Here is an 11,676-nt window from a genome sequence, read left to right as displayed (position 1 = left end):
TGCCTCCCAAGTAGCTAGGATTACAGGAGCCACAACAACAACTAGTTTTAGAGATGAGGGTCTCACTTTTGCTCAGTCTGGTCTCGAACTCGTGAGCTCAAGCAATCCACCCGTCTTGGCCCCCCAGAGTGCTAGGATTACAGGTGTGAACCACCATGCCCTGCTTGTTTCATATTCTGACCTCACCACTTACATACCACAAGCCTTGGACAAATCATTTTTAGTTCTCTCAAGTTAAGTTTCTTCATTTGAAAATGGGGATGATAATATTTATCTTCTGGGATTGTTATACAAATCAGAGATAATATAAGTTGAGTGCCTCCTCCAAGTAAGCATTCAGCTGCTTTTGTAGTACTATTTATTTTGCTTTCTTAGTATACTGCTTATTCAGTAGCATCTCCACCGCTGACCACCTCCCTACATTGCCACCTCTTTAAGCTGACCTAATTTTCATAGATCAGACAGGCACCATGTGTGCATATCAGTATGTAGCCCTAGTTCTTCATGTTGACCTCCTCTGTGTATTAATCAGTTTATTGCAATTCCTGGGATGGTCAACTTACAGAGATTTGGAACATTTTTCTGTCCTTTTGTTTCTAATGATATAGGTGTCTCATTATAGGTAAAAAAATTTTCTCAATTAAAAATCAGACAAGGAAGAAAGGAAAATAAAAGAAAAAAAATTCAGGTAAGGACTGGAGGTAGATTGTGGGCATATGATGGAGCCAGCAGAGTGGGTGGGGCTGTTCCAGGCTTCAGAAGACTAGAGAGTGTGAGAACAAGGTTTTACAATGTCACTTCCTTGGGTATTACAGCTGCCTTCCTAGAGGGATCCCAGAGCAATTCATATTTCAGGGATGTTGAACATCCCTGAACAAATGAACAAATGGTGAACAAATGGTGATGAAGATGATGACGGAAAGTAAGCCAGGAAACCAGCATTCACTGGGCACCCATGAGGTAACGAGCACTTTGCCAACCCTCATATTCCATCTTCTAAAGACCTAGAGTGCAGTGGTCGCCAATGTCTGGAAACTTTTTGTTTTCACAACTGGGAGGTGCCCTGGCATCTCATGGGTAAAAGCCAGGGCAGCTGTTACACACCCTACAAGGCACGGGGCAGGTCCTCACAACAAGAATCATTTGTCCCCAAATGTCAGTAGTGCTGAGGTTGAGAAACTCTGCTTGAATAGCAGGAATGATAATCTTTATTGTTATAGATTTGAAACCTGAAGCTCTGAGAAGCTATCTGGCAGTCAAACCTATACTAAAGACAGCTCCAAACCCCATGCTCCTTCACTATGCCAGAGCTGTGAGAATAGTGACAGGAAAGGAACTAGGGGACAAAAATGACAAGGATAAAGAATCCCAGCACATATTCATGCTCAATAGATAGGTATTGAGATTTTTATTAAGTGAATGAATGAAAAAGAATGAATGAGAGAGGCAAATAAGGAGGAAGAGTGTGGTCTTTTATTGCCACATTGGCATACTTCCTTGTCCTCATTCCACAATCCAAAAGTTAGTCAAGGGATTATGATACCAGAAAAAAACAAATGGGGACGTGTGTCCTTGAGCCCCTGTGCTCAATTTCAGGAGTCCAGATCCCAGTCCTTTGGTGTCCAGATTGAAGTACTGGAAGACCAATGGCCCGTGCACTGTCCTCTACATTCTGTTCTAAGGAGGACAGAGACTGAAATAGGAGGTTCTAAGCTGAGTTCAGGTGACCATTTCCCTCTCTTAGAGGTTCAGGCCAGCTGTGGCTCCAGAGGAATATATAGGGAGTTGTGTCTCAGTTTCTAAAATTTCCATGTATCTAAACATGGACTGAGCCAGATTTGTTCTTGGAAGCCCTGAATCTTTTGGGAGGGACAGTTGAGAGGAAAGAGGGTGGAAGGGGAGGAGTCTAGATAAAACAGAACATTTCTTTTTCACTTCCTCTTTTGGACTCTAGATTTTCTCTGTTCTCTGGGGTGGAATTTGCCAAACTTCGAGAGAAGCCTGTGCCTGATGTTGTGTGGTGCCAGCTCACTCCAGAGGCTGATGCAAATCCCCTCATTCCTACTCCTCCCTGCCATGGACAGAGGCTGGGCTGACTGCAAGCCCTTCCAGCCTTTGGGCCATATGTTCCTGTGGACAGCTGTGCTATTCCTGGGTGAGTCAAAGTCCCCAGGAAGGAGGGAGAAGGAGAAATACCTTGGTTGGGGCTGACCTTGGGCAAGGATGAGGGGTGGCAAGGAAGCGTGTCAGGGAGACCAGGAGGGTGATGGCAGGCTGGTGAAGATCAAACTCTAACAACTCTGCTGGCCTTGAAAAGCCCTAAGATTGGCAGGCATTGGAGTTTCTTAAGTGTTTTTACCAAATTTCACTGGACACCCAGGCACTTGATGCTTTGCCATTCCCCACATCAAAACCTGCTCTGAGGAACATCTAGTAACCTACATTTGAATGACAAATGAGTGGCCAGAGGGTTTTCCTCTTTCGAAATTTGTGTTTTACCGTGGGACCAAATCTTAGGCAAGGTGCTCATGCTGTCTTAGATAAGGGGTAGGGAGGAAGCTGTAAGACATACTTCGGGGAGTGTTGGCAGTGGCCATTCTCTGGGCTTCTAAAACCACTTCATGCAACAGATATATATTCTCTTTATGTGTAAGGAGGGGCCCCTGGGCAGGAGCACAAAGTAGGTCTGTGTTATCTGGGGAAAGGGAGCTTTGAACACATACAAAACTGGGTAATTCTGGAATTATCAATTGTGGAACCAGAGAAATCACACATCCCTCCTTTCATAGGGCCATGAGGGTAGGTTCCTGGCTCTGATCAAGGCCAAGATGGGGGACTATTTTTCTGACTGTCTTCTCAGCTGTGGGCCAGAGGATGGTGATTAATGGTATTGGATGGTTGGAAGAATCTAGGGAGGCAGGTAGGGTAGATCTACTGCCTGCACCACCTCTGTAAGCTCAATTCCTGGGCTTCCCCCACACGTCCCAGAGACAGCATATGGCCACTCCCCCAAGTCACATGCTATGATGAGTAGTGAACTCTGGTCAGCTCTGATAGCCCCCAGCCCTCAGTGCTAAATGATGTTGGCTACAGGAGGCAGGAGTAAGGAAGAGAGAGCATCCCCCATAAATGGGATGGAATGGATCAACGTAGACTAAAACATAGAGAGTACTGAACTACCTACCTCATTCTTCCCCTAGAGAGGCGATAGTCTCTGCTGTCCCTGCTAATACATGATAGCCATAAAGTTCGTGTGCAATTTAAAATAGCATACACACTAACCGATTGTGCAACTACAGCTGCCAATAGTGCTCTCTGCCAGTCTCTGCCAATAGTGCTACCAAGAGGCCATCATCTGGGCAAGACTCTCAGGAGAGACCTTTGGTATTTTTTTACATCTACCTTTTGCTAATAAGTCACAAAGGATCCGCTCCATCTTTTCCATTCTTTTTTTTTCTTTAAGCGACAGAGTCTCACTTTGTTGCCCTTGGTAGAGTGCTGTGGCGTCACAGCTCACAGCAACCTCCAGCTCTTGGGCTTAGGTGATTCTCTTGCCTCAGCCTCCCAAGTAGCTGGGACTACAGGTGCCGGCCACAACGCCCAGCTATTTCTTTTTTGCAGTTTGGCCAGGGCTGGGTTCAAACCCGCCACCCTTGGTATATGGGGCCAGCACCCTACTCATTGAGCCACAGGCACTGCCCCCATCTTTTCCATTCTTATCACACCCTCCACATTTAGGTCTTCATCACTTGAAAACTCAGCTTTTACAGCACCCTCTGATCAGAACTTGATTGCTTCTATCTCCCCTTCCCCGCATCCTTGCTGTATGCTGAGGCCACAGAAGCTCAGGGACAGTTCTGGCAGAGTCACTGACTTCCATGCTGCTCCACAGCCTACTGCAAAAGCTCCGATTCTACCCTACTGACCGAGCTCCCCTTTGCACCCTAAATGAATCTTCTACAGTTAGGAAAGATGCACCATGCACTTCCCGTTTCCAACAGCTTCACTCCTGCTGGTTCTCCAAACTGCCTTGCTTAAACTTTGTATAAACTCTATGGGCAGGCACAGTTTGAGGACATGCAGAGAGCACAACACACAGCTTTCCTGATCTGAAGTACAAGGTCTTGGTCTCCCACCCAACGAGTACATTGAGAGGGAAGGTATTTAGCATTCACCACTATTTGTTGCATGTGGTACAAATAAATGATTCACGACTTCTCCTGACTTCTCTCTCCCCTCCTTATCTATTTCTTGTGTTCTCTTCCTCTTCTTTTTTACTCATACTCCACTATACTGTCCCCCTTGCCAATCTCACATACTCAATGTCTCTATTTTTGTGCCAAATACCATGCTGTTTTGATCACTATGGCCTTGTAGTATAGCTGAAAGGCTGATAGGGTAATACCTCCAGCTTTGTTCTTATTACTAAGAATTGCCTTGGCTATGTGGGGTTTCTTTTGGTTCCATGCAAAATGAAGAAATATGTTTTTCCAAATCTTGAAAGTACAATGATGGTATTTTAGTGGGGATTGCATTGAATCTGTAGATTGCTTTTCACATTTTCACAATGTTGATTCTTCCCAGCCATGAGCAAGATATGTTCTTCCATTTGTTAATATCTTCTGCAGTTTCTTTTCTTAGGGTTTCATAATTTCTTTGTAGAGGTCCTTCACCTCTTTTGTTATGTATATTCCTAGGTATTTCTTTTTTTAAGCTACTATAAAGGGAATTGTGTCTTTGATTAGCTTCTTATCTTGGCCATTATTGGCATATACAAAGGCTACTGATTTGTGGACATTGATTTTATATCCTCTGACATTGCTGTATTTTTGTTGCTGTTGTTGCAATTTGGCTGAGGTTGGGTTCAAACCTGCCATCCTTGGTATATGGGGCTGATGCCTTATTCACTGAGCCACTGGCCCTGCCCTTTTATTTTTTATTTATTTTTGTTGTTGTTGTTGCAGTTTGGCTGGGGCCAGGTTCAAACCCACCACCCAAGGTATATGGGGCTGGCGCCCTACCCACTGAGCCACAGGAGCCACTCAACATTGCTGTATTTTTGATCACTTCTGGGAGTTTTCTGGTTGAATCTTTGGGGTTCTCTAAGTATAAGATCATATTGTCAGCAAAGAACCAGAGTTTGACCTCCTCTGTGCCCATTTGGATGCCCTTTATTTCCTTCTCTTGCCTGGTAGAACTTCTAGCAGTATGTTGAATAGTGGTGATAGAGGACAGCCTTTTCTGGTTCTAGCTCTAAGTGGAAAAGCTTTCAGTTTTACTCCATTCAGTATAAATTAGCTGTAACTTTGTCGTAGATGGCTTTGATCAGATTAAGGAATGTGCCACCTATGCCTAAATTCTTAAACGTTCTAATTAGAAAAGGATGTTGAATTTTATTGAATGATTTTTCTGCATCTATTGAGAGGATCACATGGTCTTTGTTTTTGCTTCTGTCAATATGATGAATGATGTTTATGGACTTGTGTATGTTAAACCGGCCTTGCATCCCTGAGATGAAACCTACTTGATTGTGATGAATGATTTTTTTAATGTGTAGCTATAGTCTATTGGCTAGGATTTTATTGAGAATGTTTGCATCTATATTCACTGGTGAAATTGGTCTGAAATTCTCCTTTTTAGTTGGATCTTTTCCTGGTTTTGGCATCAGGGTGATGTTTGTTTCATAGAACGTGTTGGGGTCATTGGTGATTGACAAGAAAAGTTTTAGTGGATTGCTGATGACAGAATCCAAATTGTGGAGAATTATTGAATGGAAGCAGAATAAATGACGACAGCCTGTGTAGGAGACAAATGGAGAAATTTAGTTATGAAAGGGACCAGAGAAATGGAGTAGTTAAAATTATATGTGGAGTCAAGGGACAGGTTTTTTTTTACATGGAGGACCCTGGAATATATTTACATCAGTCCAGCTGAGAGAGAGAAATTAATGATGCAGAAGAGACAAGAAATAACAGAGTAGGAAATTGTGAGAGGATGAAAGGGAATGGGATCAGGGCACACATACAGAGACTGACTGCAGATAGGAGGAGAGATACTTTCCCCAATGAAAAGCAAGAAAGAAGATAGAGATGAAGATAGGTTAATTAATATCATTGGGGAAAGATGTGAGATCTGTCTAACTGTTTCTCTATGAAGTATGAGAAAAGGCATCAGCTAAAAGAGAGAAAGGGCCAGGCACTGTGGCTCATGTCTGTAATTCCAGCACCCTGAGAAGCCAAGGTGGGTGGATTGCTTGAGCTCAGGAGTTTGAGACCAGCCTGAGCATGAGTGACACCTTGTGTCTCCTAAAAATAGAAAATATTAGTCAGGTGTGTGTGTTGGGTGCTACTGGGGAGGCTGAGGCAGGAGGACTGCTCAAGCCCCAGGGTTTGAGGTTGCTGTGAGCCATGATTCCATGGCACTCTACCTAGGGTAACAGAGTGAGGCTCTTTTTCAAAATAATAATAATAATAATAAAATAAAAGAGAGAGGGGAGTGGAGGTAGAGAGGATGGTATGGAAAAGTCTAGAGAATGAGGAAAAGATGAGTGTCACCAGTAAGAGTAGCTCAGCAAATTCATTGAGAATGGCATTTCAGTGTCTTTTGGAATGTGGTGATCAGAAATTTACTGGCTCAACAATGTGCCCGCTTATGTGTTAATTTTAGTAACACACAGCTGAACAAGTAAAGACATAGAGAACATAGGTGCATTTGGTAGAGATGGAGAATAGCAAGGGAGTTGAGGGTATTTGCAAAGAGGTGATGATAATGATACATTATTGAATCCAAGTTGGGCATGCTTAGGCTGAAGGACAGACAGTGATGAGGTGGGTGCCTGGGTTCTTTTTTTTTTGAGACATAATCTCACTATGTCACCGTTGGTACAGCCATGGCATCACAGCTCACAGCAACTCTTGGGCTTAAGCGATTCTCTTGCCTCAGCCTTCCAAGTAGCTGGGACTACAGGCACCTACTACAATGCCCAGTTATTTTTTTGTGGTAGTTGTCATTGTTGTTTTTAGCAGGCCTGGGCCAGGTTTGAAACCACTGGCTCTGGTGTATGTGGCCAGCGCCCACTGAGCTATGGGCACAGAGCCAATGCCTGGGTTCTTGATGAGGTCAACGTGATTATGGGGGCTGTACTTGAGCTGATGAAATGGTAGAAGAGGAGGTTGTAATTGAAGCATGGGTTGTTTGGTTTTGTGATTTAGTGTTGGTATAGGTTCTGATGATGAATGAAGTGTTAGGTATAACATGTGTGTCTAAGAAAGAAGTTCATCTCCAAAGAAAGTTCACCGGAGGTGAATAGGTCAAGGAACGAAGAGGCCAGATGTTGGGTAAGTCAGCTACCTATTCTGGATCATTGCAATAGTCTCTTTATTTCTTTATCTTCATGGTAATTCCCCTGTTCCAATCTGACATGGCACTTTCAGCTCCAATTTGAAAATTCGAAGCCATTTCCCACTGTCTACTAAACCAAACAGTAAACTTTTTAAAAGTTAGCTTACATTTATTTAAAACTTACCCTGTATCAGGTAGCTTGCTAAATCCCTTATCTGGACTATCTCATTTAATCTTTTTTTTTTTTTTTTAACAACTGTATGAATTAGGTACTGTTGTCATTATCCCAACTTCCAAGCAAAGAAACTGAAGCAGAGAAAAGTCATTTGTGCAAGATCATTTAGCAGTGATACATCATTCAGCTTGATATGTGCTCTCACCCACTGTCACATCACCTGGCATTAAAAGCCCTCAGGGTATGGTTTCTACCTTCCTTTTCAGCTTTGTCCCTCATTATTAGAGCTGCTTGAGCAGAGACCAGCAATCAAGCAGAAGTTGGGCTGAATTTTGTTGAGAATGTTGACAAGTACTGGCCTCTCCTTCCCATGAAATACCCTCTCCTTTCTCTGTCCGTGAAAATCCTATCAATCCATGAGGAATGCCTTCTTCTCCACAGGATTTCTACCCTTTCCAACCCCAAAGCCTGCCAAATACAGAGCCTAGGATCTTTTCCTCCTCTGAACCTTCATAGCATTTTTTTACATTCCTTTGATGGCATTAAGAATATCTCTTTTACATTAGATCACACGTGTGGTGTGCTTATCTTCACAATTAGATCATTCCCTTCAGTGAAGGCAAGGACTTACATTCTTTCCCACAGATCTAGCATCCTTTCGCCATCTCTCCCTTCCCCTATCACATGTTTCGAGTAGCAAAACACCAGCAGACCTAAATGTCAGGCAATATAAATCATGGAAGAGTCAAATAGTAGGAGATAGAGCAGTCATTCAAAATGCAATCTAGAAATAGACTAACTCTACTAGACCTTGACTTGCTTAGAAAAATCAGGTCAGAGAACAGTATTTATAATATATCCTCATTTACCACTTATGTTTGCATGTAAACAGTGTATGTATATGCTTCCATAGAAAACATCCAACAGGCTGTATGTCAAGGTGACACTATTTTGCTCCTGTGTATTATGTATTTTCTATTATTCTACAGTGAATCACTGATTACTTGGATAATCTCTACCTCTTTCTCCACAAAAGAACAAATCTTTTTAGGGGGTGGGGGTTTGTGTTTTTGTTCCTCACCAGTCAACATGAAAAAGAACAAATCTTGCTATCAGGATAGAGTCTGGAAAAATCATTGACATCAAAGTATAAAACATCTATTAAACCCAACAGGGACCTCTTTCCAGAGGTATTTTAATTTTAATCAATCAAAAGTAGTAAGCCGAGGCAAAGTGTAACAAAACACATGGAAGAGAGTAGTATATAGTTTTATCTCATTTCCTTCTGTTCCTGGGGAAGGAGTCCCAGCCCTTTGAGAGTGCACCACTTCTAGGCAGTCCCAGGGGACGTGGGGCAAGGGCTGTGCTGCAGGTGAGGGGCGCTCAGGCCAGGGTGTGCATGTCTCAGGGTGGAGGCTTAGCTCTGGGCTGATCTTTGCTTTCTGTCTTACAGCTCCTGTGGCCAGGACATCTGGTGAGTAGTCCACCCACATCCTCTCCTTCCCCTAGATGCCCACTTCTTCTTTCCCGGGGCCCTCTCTAGAGGTGCTCAGAATGCACCAGCAACTGAGCCCAGGATCAGATCAGAATCAGAAAAGGTTCTTGGCTCCCAGAAGATGCCCTGCCCTCCCTCTCTTCTTGTTCCATCCCCTCCTCCCTTGGAGGCAGGTGAGGAGCAGCCAGGGTACATGGGCGCTCCACCTCTTCTGGTTCTGGTCACCAGCATTGTCACAGAAAACGAAAACTCTGTTCTCTCTTTTAACCACCGTCAACTCTCCAAATAAAATTGAGAGCTTCCACTCTCCAGATAAAATTCAGGCACATGGAAAATGACATGATCTGCTTAGGTTGTCCCCATGTGCTGATGCCTCCCCCACTGTGCATGTATCTCAAGCCTTCAAGGCCTGTTCCCTGGCAGAGGGGTCTCTCCATGCCTCTTGCTGCAGCTCGGTGGAGGGGGCTTTGCCAGGCACTCCTGTATCTGCACACTCAAGACTGGCCCTCCAGCTTTTCTCCCTTTCTCTTTGTCCTCCTGAGGCCACAGAGGCTCCTCTGTACTTCCGTATATGGCTTCAAGTGGCCTGGTGGACAGGTGTCCTTTGTAAGGGACAGAGAATGACTTTCGGTCAGAGCAGAAACCTGAAGCCTGACTCTATACCAGACATCCCCACCACAAGCGCTCACTTTTCTTCAGCCAGCCCTGCTAAGTTTCTCCACTCATGTCCAAATGCCTCCGCTTATAGGGAAGAACAGTGAGTCCCCAAAGAGTATATATGGAGAGAGAGATAAAGCCAGCCAGGATAGCTCTCACTGAACTCCACATACTCCTAGGGTGTTTCCCTTGTCTCCCCCTCACAGGATCAGCTGCTCTCTGAGAGCTCCCAGTTCTCTGGGACCCTGGTGGGGTGTGAGCCAGAGGAATTTTCTTCTGTAGCAGAGCCATTTGGGGCCTGGCTATGCCCTCTCGCCACCTAGTAGGTCCACAAGTGTTTCTTTGTCTGAGATTCAGGGCCTGCTCAAGTGCTTAGGGTTCCTTTTCTTCATGCTGCCCCCTCTCTATACCCCTCAACAGTCCTCCCGAAGGCTGTGGTGAAACTTGAGCCCCCGTGGATCAACGTGCTCCAGGAGGATTTGGTGACTCTGACGTGCTGGGGGGCCCACGCCCCCGGGGACTACCGCACCCAGTGGTTCTACAATGGGAGCTCCCTTCCCACCCAGGCCCAGCCCAGCTACAGGTTTAAGGCCATGCAAAATGACAGCGGGGAGTATAGGTGCCAGACGGGCCAGACCAGCCTCAGCGACCCTGTGCATTTGGACGTGTTTTCCGGTCAGTGGAAGAAGGCCCTGGGGAGCTTCTGGGAGGACCAAGAGAGATGAAATTAGCTTACACTGCAGAGGTTTGCAGGAAAGGGGGGTGGCTTGTTTACCAAAGGCATTGCTGTGAGCTTCCACTCATTTCCTATTTCACCCACCCCACTTTGCTTAGTGTGTTTGGTGGGAGTGGAAATTCCTAAGAAATTACTGTGTACGTATTAATGGTTGTTTTTGCCTCAGTTCTGATTGAGCAAATGATTAGGAGGCCACAAACAGGCAGAAAATCAAAGAGAAGCAGAAAAAAATCCCTACTCCATAAAAGTCCCTTCCATTTTTATGACAAAGTTGAAAAGCACAACAGACCACAATTGAATCCCAGCCCTGGAGATTGTTAGTTCTATAAACATGATAAATTCCTTTAACCCTCGAGTCTCAGTCTCCCCATCTGCTGAGTGAGGATATAATACCTCCAATACAGGGTTCTGATGAGATTCAGCATTTCTCTGCTCCCCTTCCGGCCTTCTCTGCCCTTTCTCCATGTTCTCATGGTGTTGGCTGCTTTTTTCTTTCTCTCCCACCAGACCATAGGCAAACTTGAGGAGAAAGCTGTGTCTTGTCCATCTTCGTATTTCCAGCACCTTAGATAAAACAGAGCTTAATAATAAGTGTTTACTGAAAGGCTGGGTGCGGTGGCTCACACCTGTAATCCTAGCACTTGGGAGGCCAAGGTGGGTGGATTGCCTGAGCTCATGGGTTCAAGACCAGCATGAGCCAGGGCAAGACCTCATCTCTAAAAATAGCCAGGCATTGTAGCAGATGCCTGTAGTCCCACAAGAGGCTGTGAAAGAGAATCGCTTGAGCCCAGGACTCTGAGGTTACTGTGAGCTATGATGCCACGACATTCTACTGAGGGTGACAAAAGCGTGACTGTCTCAAAACAAACAAAAAAAAAAGTGTTTACTGAACAGGTTGATAATTTTATGAAGCTCTTGGCAAAAGTGGGCTCTCCATAAATAAAAGCTGCAATGGGACCACGATGAATATTGTCACTGTTATTCTTCATTTAGTCCACGCTCCTCACCTGATGCCCAAATTGTCCTCAAAAGCATATGGCAAGCTAATGAGATGGCTGTGACACTGCTGTCTTCAGACAAAGACCCTGCTGGAGCAAAGGTCTAAATTACTGACATTTCTCAAGTAAATTTATCAAGTAGTTTTCATCACATAACATTGTTATAGGTTAATGATTTTCTTTCTTTTTTTTTTTTTTTGAGACAGAGCCTCAAGCTATCCCCCTGGGTAGAGTGCCGTGGCATTACAGCTCACAGCAACCTCCAACTCCTGGG

General features: G+C 44.5%; 1 protein-coding gene across 1 annotated transcript in view; it reads left to right on the top strand.

The window, feature by feature from the left end:
* The first annotated feature begins 922 nt into the window (after positions 1-922).
* The window catches only part of FCGR2B (Fc fragment of IgG receptor IIb), a 16,442-nt gene continuing 5,688 nt past the window's right edge, over positions 923-11,676 (top strand). Inside the window, exons 1-4 of the mRNA XM_023510791.1 lie at positions 923-960; positions 2,001-2,155; positions 8,970-8,990; positions 10,089-10,343. Of these exons, the coding sequence (XP_023366559.1) occupies positions 956-960; positions 2,001-2,155; positions 8,970-8,990; positions 10,089-10,343 (436 nt within the window). The 5' untranslated portion in view covers positions 923-955. The remainder of the gene's footprint in view (positions 961-2,000; positions 2,156-8,969; positions 8,991-10,088; positions 10,344-11,676) is intronic.

Source organism: Otolemur garnettii, unplaced genomic scaffold (genome assembly GCF_000181295.1).
Source record: "Otolemur garnettii isolate 467f Iridium unplaced genomic scaffold, OtoGar3 scaffold00016, whole genome shotgun sequence".
NCBI lineage: Eukaryota > Metazoa > Chordata > Mammalia > Primates > Galagidae > Otolemur > Otolemur garnettii.
Note: the sequence above shows the minus strand (reverse complement) of the source record. Positions and strands in the feature narration are given on the sequence as shown.